Source organism: Pecten maximus, chromosome 18 (assembly GCF_902652985.1).
Source record: "Pecten maximus chromosome 18, xPecMax1.1, whole genome shotgun sequence".
Classification (NCBI taxonomy): Eukaryota; Metazoa; Mollusca; class Bivalvia; order Pectinida; family Pectinidae; genus Pecten; species Pecten maximus.
The window spans coordinates 24,514,213-24,532,137 of record NC_047032.1 but is presented as its reverse complement, the minus strand read 5'-3'; the positions used below and the strand labels follow the sequence as shown (position 1 = coordinate 24,532,137).

The window sequence follows — 17,925 nt, the reverse complement described above, 5'->3', positions numbered from 1 at the left end:
AGCCCGTACGTAACTCTAGGCAAGCCCGTACGTAACTCTAGGCAAGCCCGTACGTAACTCTGGGCCAGCCCGTACGTAACTCTGGGCCAGCCCGTACGTAACTCTAGGCCAGCCCGTACGTAACTCTAGGCCAGCCCGTACGTAACTCTAGGCCAGCCCGTACGTAACTCTGGGCCAGCCCGTACGTAACTCTAGGCCAGCCCGTACGTAACTCTGGGCCATCCTATACGTAACTCTGGGCCATCCCGTACGTAACTCTGGGCCATCCCGTACGTAACTCTGGGCCATCCTATACGTAACTCTGGCCCAGCCCGTACGTAACTCTGGGCCATCCTATACGTAACTCTGGGCCATCCCGTACGTAAATCTGGGCCATCCCGTACGTAACTCTGGGCCATCCTATACGTAACTCTGGGCCAGTCCGTACGTAGCTCTAGGCCAGCCCGTACGTAACTCTGGGCCATCCTATACGTAACTCTGGCCCAGCCCGTACGTAACTCTGGGCCATCCCGTACGTAACTCTGGGCCATCCCGTACGTAACTCTAGGCCAGTCCGTACGTAACTCTGGCCCAGCCCGTACGTAACTCTGGCCCAGCCCGTACGTAACTCTGGGCCAGCCCGTACATATCACACTGGCCCAGACCGTACATATAATTCTGGCCCAACCCATACGTATAAATCTGGCCCAACCCGTACATATAACCCTTGCCCAGCCCGTACATATAATTCTGGCCCAGTCCATACGTATAAATCTGGCCCAACCCGTACATATAATTCTGGCCCAGCACGTACATATAATTCTGGCCCAGCACGTACGTCTACCTCTAACCCAACTCCTACGCATAACTCTTGCCGCATTGTTCGTCAGAATAAAAGAGTATGTCCATACATTTATGATATTTAAAATAGAGCTGAAGTCTTCATATTTGTAAATGACATGAACCATGCTGTGACGTCATATAATTGTAACCGCAGGAAGAGCGAAATTACCTGTGCGTTTAACATATAATGTATGCATCGAAAGGGCATCTTAACCATCACGATTTCAAAGGTACCTTAAAGTTCATTTTCGTTTAGATCGAAATATAACTTCTATTTGGAAGCTTGAGGTCAAGTAAATATAAATAGATGTGCATTGATCTATGCTGTTGGGATGTTTGTAACCGATATAATTGTCACAGGTTTCCAGGCAAACATGATGTATAGATGTCAAATCTATTTAAATTACATTGGCTATCAATGCAGTTTATTGTTTACGTTCACTGATCCTATCCATTAAAACATCAACAGATGGATAATATGTCTATAGCACTCGTCAAACTTCGGCTCATTCCGTGGCTACATTTGTATATCTAAATCAGCCGAGGCTATCCGATAGGCGAATATAGGTTTCCGTAAAAGTACAAATATTAATTTCCTTTTGATTTCAAAAAGCATTCACATCATTTAAATACCGATATCAAAACATGTGAAATATTAATCATTTATCAATAAAGACTTTCTTTACAGCTAGACAGTAAAGGTATTGATATCCCTAAATAGATACACATTAGAGCAAATACGTCATTGATATTGGCAAAAATACTGAGCCTCTGATCGTAAATGTTCATTCTTATTTGGTCTCGATTGGACAGAAAAGGAAAGAAGGGGGAAATGGCGATGGGAAATCTCTGTTTTCTCTTTGTTTGGACGGCTGTAATAATCCATCACTCCTACGGTAAAGTACAAACCCCAAGCTAAAATACTAAAACTCTACTCATATTAGATATTTATTCATTTATTAACGTACGAAGATGTTTTATTATTCGAACTGGTCACGTCTCTGTTTCCTGTATTGTTATATCAGTATTGTTTTCTATTGTTAGATTGTCAGATTAGTTAACCTCGTAAGAGAGACAGTTTGTTTAAATGCAATGATATAAAGTACAGAGCGGGTGTTTAGTGTCTAACACATCGTTAAATATATGTCATTATTATTATATTATTTTTACTAAACTAGAATGTATTTGATTATTTGGTCAAATTCTAAATGATATTTTCACATTAGACTCTATTGTCACTATGGTATAATGTCGTGCTTTATCATGTCTATGATTTTATGTAACGTCAATCAGCCAATCTATTTGTTTATTGAATGACATATATCACAATTACATTTTATAAGTATATACATATACATATATATAATGTAGTTACACATTATAAAACATAGTTAAATAGCGGGAGTCAGTCATATTAACCATACTAAAGTTATGATGTCCTAGAAATAAATGTAACAATAAATATTTTAGATCAATAAAAAACAATCACAAAATCACAGATTCAAATCCAAAGAGCAGGTGATTTGGACAGCCCCTACCTACCAAACTCTCTGAAATTGATACTTGATTTCAAATGATTTTAAGACTTATTTGACAATTGCTGCATTACAATATTATGTCTTTTAAAGCAGCATTGAATGAAATGAATAAATGCACACAATAGATATATGATTCTTGCTTTACACAGTAGTGAAATGTAGTTTCTCAAGGGTTGGGGAGAGCCCAATCAGCATAATCTGCTAAGTTCACTCTTTTCAGTAGCTAGATACAATTCACTGGAATATTCCTCGAAAAAAAATTACCCCTTTATTTCTTAACAAATTCATCAATAAAAATATAATTATATGTTGTATTCAGCCAAACATGGCTTACAAGACACTATTTAAAATTATGATTAACATAGGCTGCATGCTACGTCTCTGTACATATGATTTGCAAGTGGGGATTTGTAATTCCTCTATTAAAAACTGAAACTTCGGTGTTATCAACTCTAAATTCATTTCTTACATCATTTGCTACATTAAACATGGATGGTTCGATATCCTAACTTACATTACATTCAGTTAAAAAGTGTTGTTCCTTCTCCATGCAATTATTTACATTTGTACACGTCTTACAAAGACGACCCTATAGTGGAATCACAGGTGTGGCGTAAGTTTCCATTGCTAGAGGTAGAGAGTCACATGTAAAATTAAAAAGTACTCTTCGTTAGGTCCTTTGTGCAAGGAGTTTTACATACGAATCTGGTAATAACTCTAAACGTTCTCAATTTGTTACTATTTATATCATTCACATCATTCAATACAGATTTGTACCAATCATCAGCATCTGAAGTAACCAACTTTCCTTTTACTCATCTAATCTTGTGCTTGATAGAAAACATTGAGTTTACAATCTCATTCAATTTTTTGTTGTCAATAAATTTTTGGATTCTAGAATCCCACGACGTTTTTTAATGTTTACGGAGCACTGATGCACTCTTTCATGAGTCGGTTATCACGACAATGTTTGATAATTGATGTGAACGTATCGTTTCTAAAACCTGAGTTACATTGCAAGACTGTCATCCCATATCACCTCTAAGTGCTAAATTATTCGCTCAACGGGAGGCTCCCAAATATCTACTTGCCTTATGTAATATGACAGCAACCTCTCTGTATTTATCTATTATCCATAATCCTCATTTATAAAAAGTACTGGCTCAACTGGGTTAGGGTTAGGTTTAGGGTTAGAGTTTACAAGTTTTATACAGCTTGTTATATGCATCAGTTCTCTGACAGCAAATGCAAATCTATGTTCTTCAAAAAGACTCTTAAATATTTATATTTGCTTTTCAAGTAGATATTATGTCACCACATGAACATTTATAGTCAGTTACAGGAATGGTATTATGCCTAAGATAAACTATATGACTTTCAATTTTCCGGTTTCTAAACCATTTAGTATAATACTCGGCATAAACAAGTATGGAGATGACACACGATTCAATATCTATGCCATATTTCTGATCTTTTATATTTTTTATATCTCTTGCCAAATAATTAATGTAAATAGAAACGATTGTTGGAGAGGCATCACAACCTTGTTTTAAACCTTTAAAACCATCATATCCATGGGTATTGTTAAAGCATGATTTACTCTAATTCTACACTCATAACTAAAATATTATTTAATTGCATTTAAAAACTTCAATTTATGCCATAACCTTCTAACCTAGGCCATAGAAGATCCCTGTTTACACAATCAGATGCTTTCTTCATATCACCAAAACATACAATGGTAGATTTTTTCTTGATTTTTCTGTTATACAAAACAGAGTGCAAGATATACTGGTGGCCTAAAGACCTTCTGGTTTTTTTCTAAAGCCGTTCTGTTTATCTGCGAATAAATCATGTTTCTAACCATTTTGATCATCGAACTAGTGGACCATTTCCTGTCTTTAGAATAGGGTTTATTTAAGCATTGAACTGTTACCAAATGGTAGTATACAGTCGACTGTATACTACCATTTGGTAACAGTTCAATGCTTATATTTACATTCCTAATTTTACTGTAGCTTAAGACGCGTTTGCCGCTTTCCCTATCACTGACGTCATCAAGTTCAAATACCGGAACAGCCGAGATTTCCAGAAGGAATAATATAGTCCCTCATGTCGTTATTGATAGCAATCACATGAAATGTTTTTTGCACAAATTTGGCTTTATATTATATTCCATAAACGTTTGTAGATATCCTCAAATTGTTCACATTTGCCTAATTTCTGATTGTTAAAAAAATAAAGCCGTTTTTCGGCGCAATGATATACGGTTAACATTTAGAAGTAATGCGGCGTGGAATGGGTATTGCACAGGACAGACTCGATTCCTCGGAAACATTTATGTTTCTATCGACTGGATTTACGTTATTTTCAGAGGAATATCAGTTCTTAAATTCTAAATGAAAGCCATCTTGACAGTAGGTTAAAACGATTCCAAGGACATTTCGTTCGAAACAGAATCCAGTCTAACCGGTCACATCAGTGTCGCTAACTTAGCAGATGATGTTAAACTTCACAGGGGCTCGATTTTGGAGTAAGGTAGGCCTTTGACATCAGTGAATAACCACATAACTATAATTCAGTATGCATACACAGCCAGAAACCAAGCAAGATTTTTTTTTTATAAATGCTAGACTTTAAATGTTGTTGTGTCTAGCATTTCTGACAATTCGACAACGAGCCCCTGTGTGTGTGACGACATTGACAATTTGGTCAGGAATAGAGCTTATAATAATTTTGTGTCGAGTCTGTCGACTTCATTTTTTCTGTTATTGAATTTTACTCGCATAACTTGCGTTGCTTTATTTTTTGTGGTGGTTTATGTAGATAAATGCTAGCATTCGAAAGCTCTCTAGGCCGAATGTAACTGGGAACCATTATTTTAACCTACAACACCTGAAGCTGTATTCCTACACTGACCGAATCACTGTAAATTGTAATATACAGTCTCATGAATACAATTTGGTTTACTAACGACATATAGGCAAATGCAACACAGAATGTAAATATAATACTGTGAGTCCATAATAATAGCGTGTAAGAGGTTAATACAAGCTGGATTCTTAGGGACGTTGCGCTATATATTGTCCATGCCATCCGCTGTCAGTATCAAGTCTGGGCCCTAACAATTCATTATTGTCTTCTATTCTGTCTGTAACGTCTATCATATCAGGGCTCTGGTGGTTTCATAGATTCACTAGCGTTTCTCGCATTATTACCATTTGCATCTCTCATTATGTTTGGTATAGTATTGTCTGTCCTTTTGTATACCTAACTGGCCTATCTTTTGTATACCTAACTGGCCTATCTTTTTCCAGAAATCATTAGTTGAATTATTACACATGTCAAGTAGTTCGTCTTGTTTTATTTTTTTTGATACTGTCGTTTCTCGCGTCTAAGTATGGTGTTTAAGGTTTACCGTTGTAATTATATTGGGACCTAAGTGTCCGTTTTAAACTTACACTGCCTTTACACTCCAACCATAACCTTTCACCTTCATTACGTTTGTGGACTAAGTTCTGTAAATCGTCAGTCCAATACGATTCACGTCGAAGTGTTGTGTTTATACACTTATTTTCAAATTTTAACCAAGTGTTAATAGCTTAGCCTCCATTTCATTTTCAATTAATTTTGTTAATCGGTTGTATGCCTGGTTAACATCTAAGGAAACTTGTAAGTCGTGTTCTAGGTCGTCAATAGCAATTGAGATTTTCCCCATTACTTCGTCATCTTTCATAAAATTTCCTGGGATAGTTTTAGTTATAAAGCGTATTTGAGGGTCGTTAACCCTCGACTTTGTGACGTCACTTTGATCATTTTCTCCATCACGTTATTTATATTGAATTCTAGTAAGGAATGATATGTAATACGGTCGGTAAGAATGAAATATTTTGTCAAATCATTTATGTACATAGAAGCAACTCTTGGCGATGCATTAAAACGTTGTTTTAAACATTGATTTATACATATTTATGAGTGATGTGAACGCATGATCCCTCGTGAGGTACAAAAACGTCTTAAACTATCGATTATCCTTTTGATGAGATTTGAGTAAAGTTTTGGTTGGAAGTTATACCGTTAGCAAGGAAATCAATCAGCTGATAACCATGATCGGTTATAACAATGTCAATCACAGCGCGGTCTGCTATATCATCGACACCTTTTACATTATCTGTAAGGTAACCACATCTAGCGCTGAATTCTCCAATAATGTAAACATGGCCTAAACTTTGGTACGTAAAGTCTTTCTGGGTCAGATTACAGTTTCCGCGTCAGATGTTCGAGAACTCTTATGGCGTTAGAACTATATTTTCTGCTTTTTTGTATATTGATATAAACATTTGTAACTCGTAATACTAAAATGATGTTGATCTCTCCAAAAGGTTTCAGCACAACAAAATATATCAAAATTAAGAGATGTGATGAGGGTTTCTCTAAAGAGTGAGTTTTGGGTACCTTTCATATTTTGTCTCATAGCCCATTCGCCTTCATTGACCAGGGGCCGCGGTGGCCGAGTGGTTAAGGTGTCCCGACACTTTATCACTAGCCCTCCAGGTTGCGAGTTCGAAAACTACGTGGGGCAGTTGCCAGGTACTGACCGTAGGCCGGTGGTTTTTCTCCGGTTACTCCGGCTTTTCCCACCTCCAAACCTGGTACATCCTTAAATGACCCTAGCTGTTAATAGGACGTTAAACAAAATAAACCATAAACCAAAGCCTTTATTGAGAAACCGATATTCTCGGTATCCCACGTTCCTTGTGCTTCCTATCTGAGGATCCATACGTTTTGTGTCATCGAGTCAGACCACCTAGGGGTTTGGTTTGTTTAACAGCCAGGGTCATTTAAGGACGTGCCAGGTTTTGGAGGTGGAAGAAAGCCGGAGTACTCTGAGAAAAACCACCGGCCTACGGTCAGTACCTGACAACTGCCCCACGTAGGTTTCGAACTCGCAACCCAGAGGTGGAGGGCTAGTGATAAAGTGTCGGGACACCTTAACCACTCGACCACCGCGGGGTTTGGTCCCTCGTATGGTTAGTATGTCCTCTCTGGCTACAGCTTAAAGACTATGTCTTTCATTCGGTGTAGACTGACTGTTCTCATGGTAACGCATGTTCCTATGTTCCTGTTTTGTTTGACATCATATGCGAATGTAGAGTACCTTCGTGTGCCCCGCTGTCTGTCTGATGATGTGTTACGGTTAAGTGAACCAGAATATGAGGGTGGACCCGTGCGATCACTGCAGATGTGTGTACGTGTTTTCGTCCTTAGCTCAGTCGACCTTCACTTCTACGCTACTTTTATCACTGACAATGTATACCTCTCTGTATCTGTTGTTGCTTCTCAGTTTCGACTTTACATTCATTTTTTTTCGGCTTAGCCGTATAATATTCTTTTGGTCCCGGATATGACACGATAGGTGGCGTTACTGGTCATGATGAAGTATGTGATTGGTCAATATAGCGGTAAATGCAAAATGTAGATATGCAGTTAAAACGAAACAAAGTTAAGATTAAATGCAAGCTGAATAAGTGGTTGTATCTTTTCAAATGACACATTGATTAAATTATATTCCTGATTCGAATGCAGTCTTATTATCACCAAAAATGATTCAAACTGATATAATTTTGTCATCCGTACTGAAACGCTTTAGTTCGTTGATTTATTTCACCAGCAGTTTTACATTATAACCACCAGAATTAAAACTATGCCGTGTATCTTTTTTAACGATATTTTTTGTTTGTCTTCTGTTGTGTCCAGTATTACAATTATCACATCTGAGTATGTACTCCTCGATTGTTTACGTTTCACGTCTGTCACTTTTACATCAATTATGTTTCTATATATTGAGGGAACCGATATGTTTATAGGTGTCAGATTTATACAAGTGTCTTGACAATTGTTTTCGATTCCTTTTTGTATACTTGAAATGTTAGATATATATCGTTAAATGAAAAATTGTCGAAAGGATACTGTTTAAACTAAAATTTGTTCATATTCATATTCTTTATTAGTCTTGAGAGTATACATCTCATCAACACAATACAATTTCAGGTGCCGATCCTGCCTTCTCTAATCTGGATGGTACACACACCATGGCGGACACTTCGACAACCACTCTGTCGATCTACCAGATATCAGCTACAGACGGGGACGGCGACGCCCTCACCTACTCCATGACAGTATCATCGGGGTACTTCGACCTCAGCGGACGTACGTATGTCAGTAACACATGGAGCAGGCAAATGCGGACCAAGGTTTGGAATTTGTGCAAAGTCCAATCCCTGTGTTTATAAATGGATCTGCCACATTGAAAACTATAAGCCATATATATATAAAGACCTATTTAAAGTTAGAGATGTGAAAAGAAATACTCAACTAATCAGAAAACGGCATTCTGCGTACAAACCAATACAAAATTAATTTTAGAAGTAAGAAAAGGAAAAATTGACGAATCATAAAGCAATATTCAGGGTACAAAGAGCGAAAAATTAATAATAATCAAATAACTGCGTGTGTGTTTTGTTTCTGTTTTTTATTTGTGAATGCCGGGAAGTTTGTGATATTTTTAGTATATATGACCTGCTTCCCCCATCACATCATGTCGGCGATTTCCGAAACGGTACGGATTTCATAGCCTTAACGGACAATGTTTTATAAGAAAAAATATACTAATAGTGTTTAAAGATAGATTGTTACCTTATTTAGGCACGATATATTTTAGGTATCTTTTTCAAGTGAATCAAATTAGTCAAACAGTCCCATAAAAATCACATAATTTTCTGAACTCTAATCATATTTTTGTTTTGCTTGTACAGAAGATGTAAGAGCCACCGGGGCCGTTCCAGCAGGTGTATATTCCCTGACGTTTAGAGTGATTGACACGACAGGAGGAATAGATACTGGAACTCTCACGGTTACTGTGACAAACTCCGTAATTATTTGAAATCTTCACTTTTAAGGACAAATATGTATAAAACGAATCGGCAGCAGATTAAACAAAACGGGAGCAGATCCAATCTCAATACCTATATATATATAGAATATACATTTTGTACTTATACATACACAAGCCAAATGTTTTCATGACAATTCTTGTCGAATTCAGGTAAATTTCTTGTGGAAATAATTAAGTCAAAATAAACCTGAATAGAGCAAAATAGTCAATTTATGTCAACGAAAATGACCTGATTTTGACATGAAAATTACTTCAAGGAAAATTGACCTCATTTTCAGGTCAATATCGGGTCAATATTAAATTTACTTCAGGGCATTTCGTCTGTGTATAGTAAATATAGTAACAGTGTCCTTATTTATGAGGACAGGCTGATATTGCTCCCATCACGACCTAGTCGTAAAAAAATACTGAATAAATGTGATTTTTCTTGAAATTTGATTAGAAATAAAAACATCTCAATCAAGATCTTGAAGCTAACATTATTATTATAATTGCTATATATAACGAAAGATTATGAGAATATATAATAATGCGATAGTTATTCACCCTTCACTGTCCTTGGCTAATAGGCTAGCTATAACGTTACTCTGCATGATTTTGTAAAAATTGCGATATTGTATCTTGTGTGATATTGACCGGCAGCCTAAATCCTTAATATCTAGTTCAATGTCCGTAAGCAGTTATCAGTTTGAGTTTGGGGAGGGAGGTGTATTTTCAAACTTAAAAAAAAAAAAAAAAAAAAAGATTGTTGTTGATTTCTCCTATGAAGGCACCTACACTGACGAATAGCGCATGGACCGCCTCGGCGACTGAGTCGGAAACTAACGAAGCCCAGCTATTTCTCATAGAGTATACGGACAACTCTGCCTCCGACTACGTTGACTGTGTCGTCCAATCTTCGACACCAACGTCAAACGACTTCTTCGTGCGTTACGACTCGACGAACAGCAGTGAGTACATGGCAGTAATGCTTCACACAAGTTATTTAACAGGAGTGAGTACATGGCAGTAATGCTTCATACACGTTACATAACAGGAGTGAGTACAGGGCAGTAATGCTTCACACAAGTTATATAACAGGAGTGAGTACAGGACAGTAATGCTTCACACAAGTTATATAACAGGAGTGAGTACAGGGCAGTAATGCTTCACACAAGTTATAATAACAACAGTGAGTACAGGACAGTAATGCTTAACTCAAGTTATATAACAGGAGTGAGTACAGGACAGTAATGCTTCACACAAGTTATATAACAGGAGTGAGTACAGGGCAGTAATGCTTCACACAAGTTATATAACAGGAGTGAGTACAGGGCAGTAATGCTTCACACAAGTTATATAACAGGAGTGAGTACAGGGCAGTAATGCTTCACACAAGTTATAATAACAATAGTGAGTACAGGGCAGTAATGCTTCACACAAGTTATATAACAGGAGTGAGTACAGGGCAGTAATGCTTCACACAAGTTATATAACAGGAGTGAGTACAGGACAGTAATGCTTCACACACGTTATATAACAGGAGTGAGTACAGGACAGTAATGCTTCACACACGTTATATAACAGGAGTGAGTACAGGGCAGTAATGCTTCACACAAGTTATATAACAGGAGTGAGTACAGGGCAGTAATGTTTCACACAAGTTATATAACAGGAGTGAGTACAGGGCAGTAATGCTTCACACAAGTTATATAACAGGAGTGAGTACAGGGCAGTAATGCTTCACACAAGTTATATAACAGGAGTGAGTACAGGGCAGTAATGCTTCACACAAGTTATATAACAACAGTAAGTACAGGGCAGTAATGCTTCACACAAGTTATATAACAGGAGTGAGTACAGGGCAGTAATGCTTCACACAAGTTATATAACAGGAGTGAGTACAGGGCAGTAATGCTTCACACAAGTTATATAACAGGAGTGAGTACAGGGCAGTAATGCTTCACACAAGTTATATAACAAGAGTGAGTACAGGACAGTAATGCTTCACACAAGTTATATAACAACAGTGAGTACAGGGCAGTAATGCTTCACACAAGTTATATAACAGGAGTGAGTACAGGGCAGTAATGTTCACACAAGTTATATAACAGGAGTGAGTACAGGGCAGTAATGCTTCACACAAGTTATATAACAGGAGTGAGTACAGGGCAGTAATGCTTCACACAAGTTATATAACAGGAGTGAGTACAGGGCAGTAATGCTTCACACAAGTTATATAACAACAGTGAGTACAGGGCAGTAATGCTTCACACACGTTATATAACAGGAGTGAGTACAGGGCAGTAATGCTTCACACACGTTATATAACAGGAGTGAGTACAGGGCAGTAATGCTTCACACAAGTTATATAACAATAGTGAGTACAGGACAGTAATGCTTCACACAAGTTATATAACAGGAGTGAGTACAGGACAGTAATGCTTCACACAAGTTATATAACAGGAGTGAGTACAGGACAGTAATGCTTCACACAAGTTATATAACAGGAGTGAGTACAGGACAGTAATGCTTCACACACGTTACATAACAGGAGTGAGTACAGGGCAGTAATGCTTCACACACGTTATATAACAGGAGTGAGTACAGGGCAGTAATGCTTCACACAAGTTATATAACAGGAGTGAGTACAGGGCAGTAATGCTTCACACAAGTTATATAACAGGAGTGAGTACAGGGCAGTAATGCTTCACACAAGTTATATAACAGGAGTGAGTACAGGGCAGTAATGCTTCACACAAGTTATATAACAATAGTGAGTACAGGCAGTAATGCTTCACACAAGTTATATAACAACAGTGAGTACAGGGCAGTAATGCTTCACACAAGTTATATAACAGGAGTGAGTACAGGGCAGTAATGCTTCACACAAGTTATATAACAGGAGTGAGTACAGGACAGTAATGCTTCACACAAGTTATATAACAATAGTGAGTACAGGGCAGTAATGCTTCACACAAGTTATATAACAGGAGTGAGTACAGGGACAGTAATGCTTCACACAAGTTATATAACAAGAGTGAGTACAGGGCAGTAATGCTTCACACAAGTTATATAACAGGAGTGAGTACAGGACAGTAATGCTTCACACACGTTATAACAGGAGTGAGTACAGGACAGTAATGCTTCACACACGTTATATAACAACAGTGAGTACAGGGCAGTAATGCTTCACACAAGTTATATAACAGGAGTGAGTACAGGACAGTAATGCTTCACACAAGTTATATAACAAGAGTGAGTACAGGGCAGTAATGCTTCACACAAGTTATATAACAACAGTGAGTACAGGGCAGTAATGCTTCACACAAGTTATATAACAGGAGTGAGTACAGGGCAGTAATGCTTCACACAAGTTATATAACAGGAGTGAGTACAGGGCAGTAATGCTTCACACAAGTTATATAACAATAGTGAGTACAGGGCAGTAATGCTTCACACAAGTTATATAACAGGAGTGAGTACAGGGCAGTAATGCTTCACACACGTTATATAACAGGAGTGAGTACAGGGCAGTAATGCTTCACACAAGTTATATAACAGGAGTGAGTACAGGGCAGTAATGCTTCACACAAGTTATATAACAGGAGTGAGTACAGGGCAGTAATGCTTCACACAAGTTATATAACAACAGTGAGTACAGGGCAGTAATGCTTCACACACGTTATATAACAGGAGTGAGTACAGGGCAGTAATGCTTCACACAAGTTATATAACAGGAGTGAGTACAGGGCAGTAATGCTTCACACAAGTTATATAACAATAGTGAGTACAGGGACAGTAATGCTTCACACAAGTTATATAACAGGAGTGAGTACAGGGACAGTAATGCTTCACACAAGTTATATAACAGGAGTGAGTACAGGACAGTAATGCTTCACACACGTTATATAACAGGAGTGAGTACAGGGCAGTAATGCTTCACACAAGTTATATAACAGGAGTGAGTACAGGGCAGTAATGCTTCACACAAGTTATATAACAGGAGTGAGTACAGGGCAGTAATGCTTCACACAAGTTATATAACAGGAGTGAGTACAGGGCAGTAATGCTTCACACAAGTTATATAACAGGAGTGAGTACAGGGCAGTAATGCTTCACACAAGTTATATAACAAGAGTGAGTACAGGACAGTAATGCTTCACACAAGTTATATAACAACAGTGAGTACAGGGCAGTAATGCTTCACACAAGTTATATAACAGGAGTGAGTACAGGGCAGTAATGCTTCACACAAGTTATATAACAGGAGTGAGTACAGGGCAGTAATGCTTCACACAAGTTATATAACAATAGTGAGTACAGGGCAGTAATGCTTCACACAAGTTATATAACAGGAGTGAGTACAGGACAGTAATGCTTCACACAAGTTATATAACAAGAGTGAGTACAGGGCAGTAATGCTTCACACAAGTTATATAACAGGAGTGAGTACAGGACAGTAATGCTTCACACACGTTATAACAGGAGTGAGTACAGGACAGTAATGCTTCACACACGTTATATAACAACAGTGAGTACAGGGCAGTAATGCTTCACACAAGTTATATAACAGGAGTGAGTACAGGACAGTAATGCTTCACACAAGTTATATAACAAGAGTGAGTACAGGGCAGTAATGCTTCACACAAGTTATATAACAACAGTGAGTACAGGGCAGTAATGCTTCACACAAGTTATATAACAGGAGTGAGTACAGGGCAGTAATGCTTCACACAAGTTATATAACAGGAGTGAGTACAGGGACAGTAATGCTTCACACAAGTTATATAACAATAGTGAGTACAGGGCAGTAATGCTTCACACAAGTTATATAACAGGAGTGAGTACATGACAGTAATGCTTCACACACGTTATATAACAATAGTGAGTACAGGACAGTAATGCTTCACACAAGTTATATAACAGGAGTGAGTACAGGGCAGTAATGCTTCACACAAGTTATATAACAGGAGTGAGTACAGGGCAGTAATGCTTCACACAAGTTATATAACAGGAGTGAGTACAGGGCAGTAATGCTTCACACACGTTATATAACAGGAGTGAGTACAGGGCAGTAATGCTTCACACAAGTTATATAACAGGAGTGAGTACAGGGCAGTAATGCTTCACACAAGTTATATAACAATAGTGAGTACATGGCAGTAATGCTTCACACAAGTTATATAACAGGAGTGAGTACAGGACAGTAATGCTTCACACACGTTATATAACAAGAGTGAGTACAGGGCAGTAATGCTTCACACAAGTTATATAACAACAGTGAGTACAGGGCAGTAATGCTTCACACAAGTTATATAACAGGAGTGAGTACAGGGCAGTAATGCTTCACACAAGTTATAATAACAATAGTGAGTACAGGGCAGTAATGCTTCACACAAGTTATATAACAGGAGTGAGTACAGGGCAGTAATGCTTCACACAAGTTATATAACAACAGTGAGTACAGGGCAGTAATGCTTCACACAAGTTATATAACAGGAGTGAGTACAGGGCAGTAATGCTTCACACACGTTATATAACAGGAGTGAGTACAGGGCAGTAATGCTTAACTCAAGTTATATAACAGGAGTGAGTACAGGACAGTAATGCTTCACACACGTTATATAACAGGAGTGAGTACAGGGCAGTAATACTTCACACAAGTTATATAACAACAGTGAGTACAGGACAGTAATGCTTCACACAAGTTATATAACAGGAGTGAGTACAGGGCAGTAATGCTTCACACAAGTTATATAACAGGAGTGAGTACAGGACAGTAATGCTTCACACACGTTATATAACAACAGTGAGTACAGGGCAGTAATGCTTCACACACGTTATATAACAGGAGTGAGTATAGGTCAGTAATGCTTCACACAAGTTATATAACAACAGTGAGTACAGGGCAGTAATGCTTCACACACGTTATATAACAGGTGTGAGTACAGGTCAGTAATGCTTCACACACGTTATATAACAATAGTGAGTACAGGGCAGTAATGCTTCACACAAGTTATATAACAGGAGCGAGTACAGGGCAGTAATGCTTCACACACGTTATATAACAATAGTGAGTACAGGGCAGTAATGCTTCACACAAGTTATATAACAGGAGTGATTACAGGTCAGTAATGCTTCACACAAGTTATATAACAACAGTGAGTACAGGGCAGTAATGCTTCACACAAGTTATATAACAGGAGTGAGTACAGGTCAGTAATGCTTCACACAAGTTATATAACAACAGTGAGTACAGGGCAGTAATGCTTCACACAAGTTATATAACAACAGTGAGTACAGGGCAGTAATGCTTCACACAAGTTATATAACAGGAGTGAGTACAGGACAGTAATGCTTCACACAAGTTATATAACAGGAGTGAGTACAGGGCAGTAATGCTTCACACAAGTTATATAACAGGTGTGAGTACAGGGCAGTAATGCTTCACACAAGTTATATAACAACAGTGAGTACAGGGCAGTAATGCTTCACACAAGTTATATAACAACAGTGAGTACAGGGCAGTAATGCTTCACACAAGTTATATAACAGGAGTGAGTACAGGACAGTAATGCTTCACACAAGTTATATAACAGGAGTGAGTACAGGGCAGTAATGCTTCACACACGTTATATAACAGGAGTGAGTACAGGGCAGTAATGCTTCACACAAGTTATATAACAGGAACCTGGTAACGTGACTACCGGTCAAATTTTAAACAATGTACAGAAAACAGATATACTGTGTATCGTAAGGGCAAATTTTAAAATAAAACTTTAATCAATGCACGCCTTATGTAGGATTTGAATAATGACCGTGTATCAAAACATATTTTTTTCATTTGTTTTCTAAAAGTAACTTTATTTAAAAAAAATTAAACATCGTAGCAAAAATGAAATCCGCCACTTGTGTTATGAGTACGTGTAGGACAGAAAGTCTTTATTTGGAATGTTTATGGCTCGAATCCCTCTCGGTGTGTATACTTGCTCTAGATGAGAAGACTACTAGCAGGGCTAAGACACGGTCAGGAAATAATGAACCTTTTGTCATAAAATTAACAGGAATATTCTCCGCGCCACCATTTGCTTTCTTGAAACAATCACTATGCTCTTTTCCATGCTAAATCTCGCGATATCTAGATTGTTTTTGAAAAAAATATGCAATTTTTCAGAAAAGGACTTTGTGGGTTTTTTGGGGTAAAATGCACACATAAGAAAATGCTTGTGTCAGAAGACACCCACTTAGTCGCCATATAATAGTTTAACTACGATTTGGTGTTTAGAGTACGCGGTGTACGCTCAGCAGAACCCCACCCTCAACCAAGCTTCATATTCACTGGCTATTGCCTGTACTGACCTCAGCGGAGACTCCGACACCGGAACACTCGTTGTCACTGTCGTACAGAACGCAGATCCAGTCTTCCAAAATCCTGGAGGTAGGTATATAAGCCATCGTTAATTGTAGGGCGACCGAACCTGGAAAATGTGTAATATGTCATCATATCACACACAGAGATGTTTACGTCATGTTATTAACCAGGAAATTGTAATTTGTCAATTGGACTCAGAAGAAGGTTCGTGATAGCGGGTGCTTTAACAGTATAATCAAGGAATTGGCTCCAATCATATAAGTTGATCACAATTCACACAGAAGGGGGCCTTCGCCATTTTATAATATCATTATCGTTCAGAACAAGGCTCACATCATTCGTTACTATCTGTAGCAACTAGAACGAGTCCCACGCCATAAGTAAGCGGTTAGAACGATGCTAGAGTCATTAGTTACCGTCTCGAACACTCCGAATGAACGAGACTCGCGTCCTTTTGATACCTTTATCGTAATTAGGTACTACTATCATTATCCTGAACGAGTTAATGTAATTATGCCTTATGATGAATTAATATTTACGTACACAGCGTTTACAAATCTAATGTCATAAGTAGTAGACTTTAATTAGGATCCGTTAAATGAAAGTAAATTTACTTAAATGTTGCCAACAATACAATAGAAAGCCACTCATCACAGTCAATTCAAAACACAATATTTCAATTTCTACTCAAGTTGGACTCAATGAAACTACCAAACTTAAGGGTCATCTATATAGCAGAATCATGTTGAATTTTAAACACGAATAAATATCTCAAGATTTGCACGAAAATAGTCATGTATAATACCAAAATGTTTGTTTGAACATGTAGCTTCTTACAATCACCAATAATTTGCTGTAGATGCTATCAGTTTCTTCTATAGAGTTACTTTGTGGTAAGATGTAGCATGGAATAATTCGAAGCCGTGCAAATAACCAAACCTGAAAAATAGCCAAGCTGTTATGCTCACAAGTGTCTGTAGCACAGGGTAGGAGCCAATACAAATGAGCTAATTATGTCCCCCTGAAACATGCATATTTCGTATGTTTTGTTGAAATTTACAAACAGCTTAATAAATAACATGTCAACAGCAAGTCCCACGTTTTGCCATGATGCATACTAAAAGTTCATCATATTACTTCTGTTAAATTGCACCATAGAAGGAATTTATAGGCCTGTAAATTATCACTGTTTTGACTGGATTTGCTGTTTAGATACCCCTTAAATTTTTGTCACTCACTTCATTACTTCATTTCCT

At 37.9% G+C, this 17,925-nt stretch overlaps 1 protein-coding gene across 1 annotated transcript in view; it reads left to right on the top strand.

Moving 5' to 3' along the window:
• The first annotated feature begins 1,611 nt into the window (after positions 1 to 1,611).
• Positions 1,612 to 17,925, top strand: part of LOC117316882 (cadherin-23-like) — a 32,945-nt gene continuing 16,631 nt past the window's right edge. The window contains exons 1-5 of the mRNA XM_033871667.1: positions 1,612 to 1,718; positions 8,412 to 8,570; positions 9,176 to 9,291; positions 10,085 to 10,265; positions 16,583 to 16,735. Coding sequence (XP_033727558.1) covers positions 1,655 to 1,718; positions 8,412 to 8,570; positions 9,176 to 9,291; positions 10,085 to 10,265; positions 16,583 to 16,735 — 673 coding nt within the window. The 5' untranslated portion in view covers positions 1,612 to 1,654. The remainder of the gene's footprint in view (positions 1,719 to 8,411; positions 8,571 to 9,175; positions 9,292 to 10,084; positions 10,266 to 16,582; positions 16,736 to 17,925) is intronic.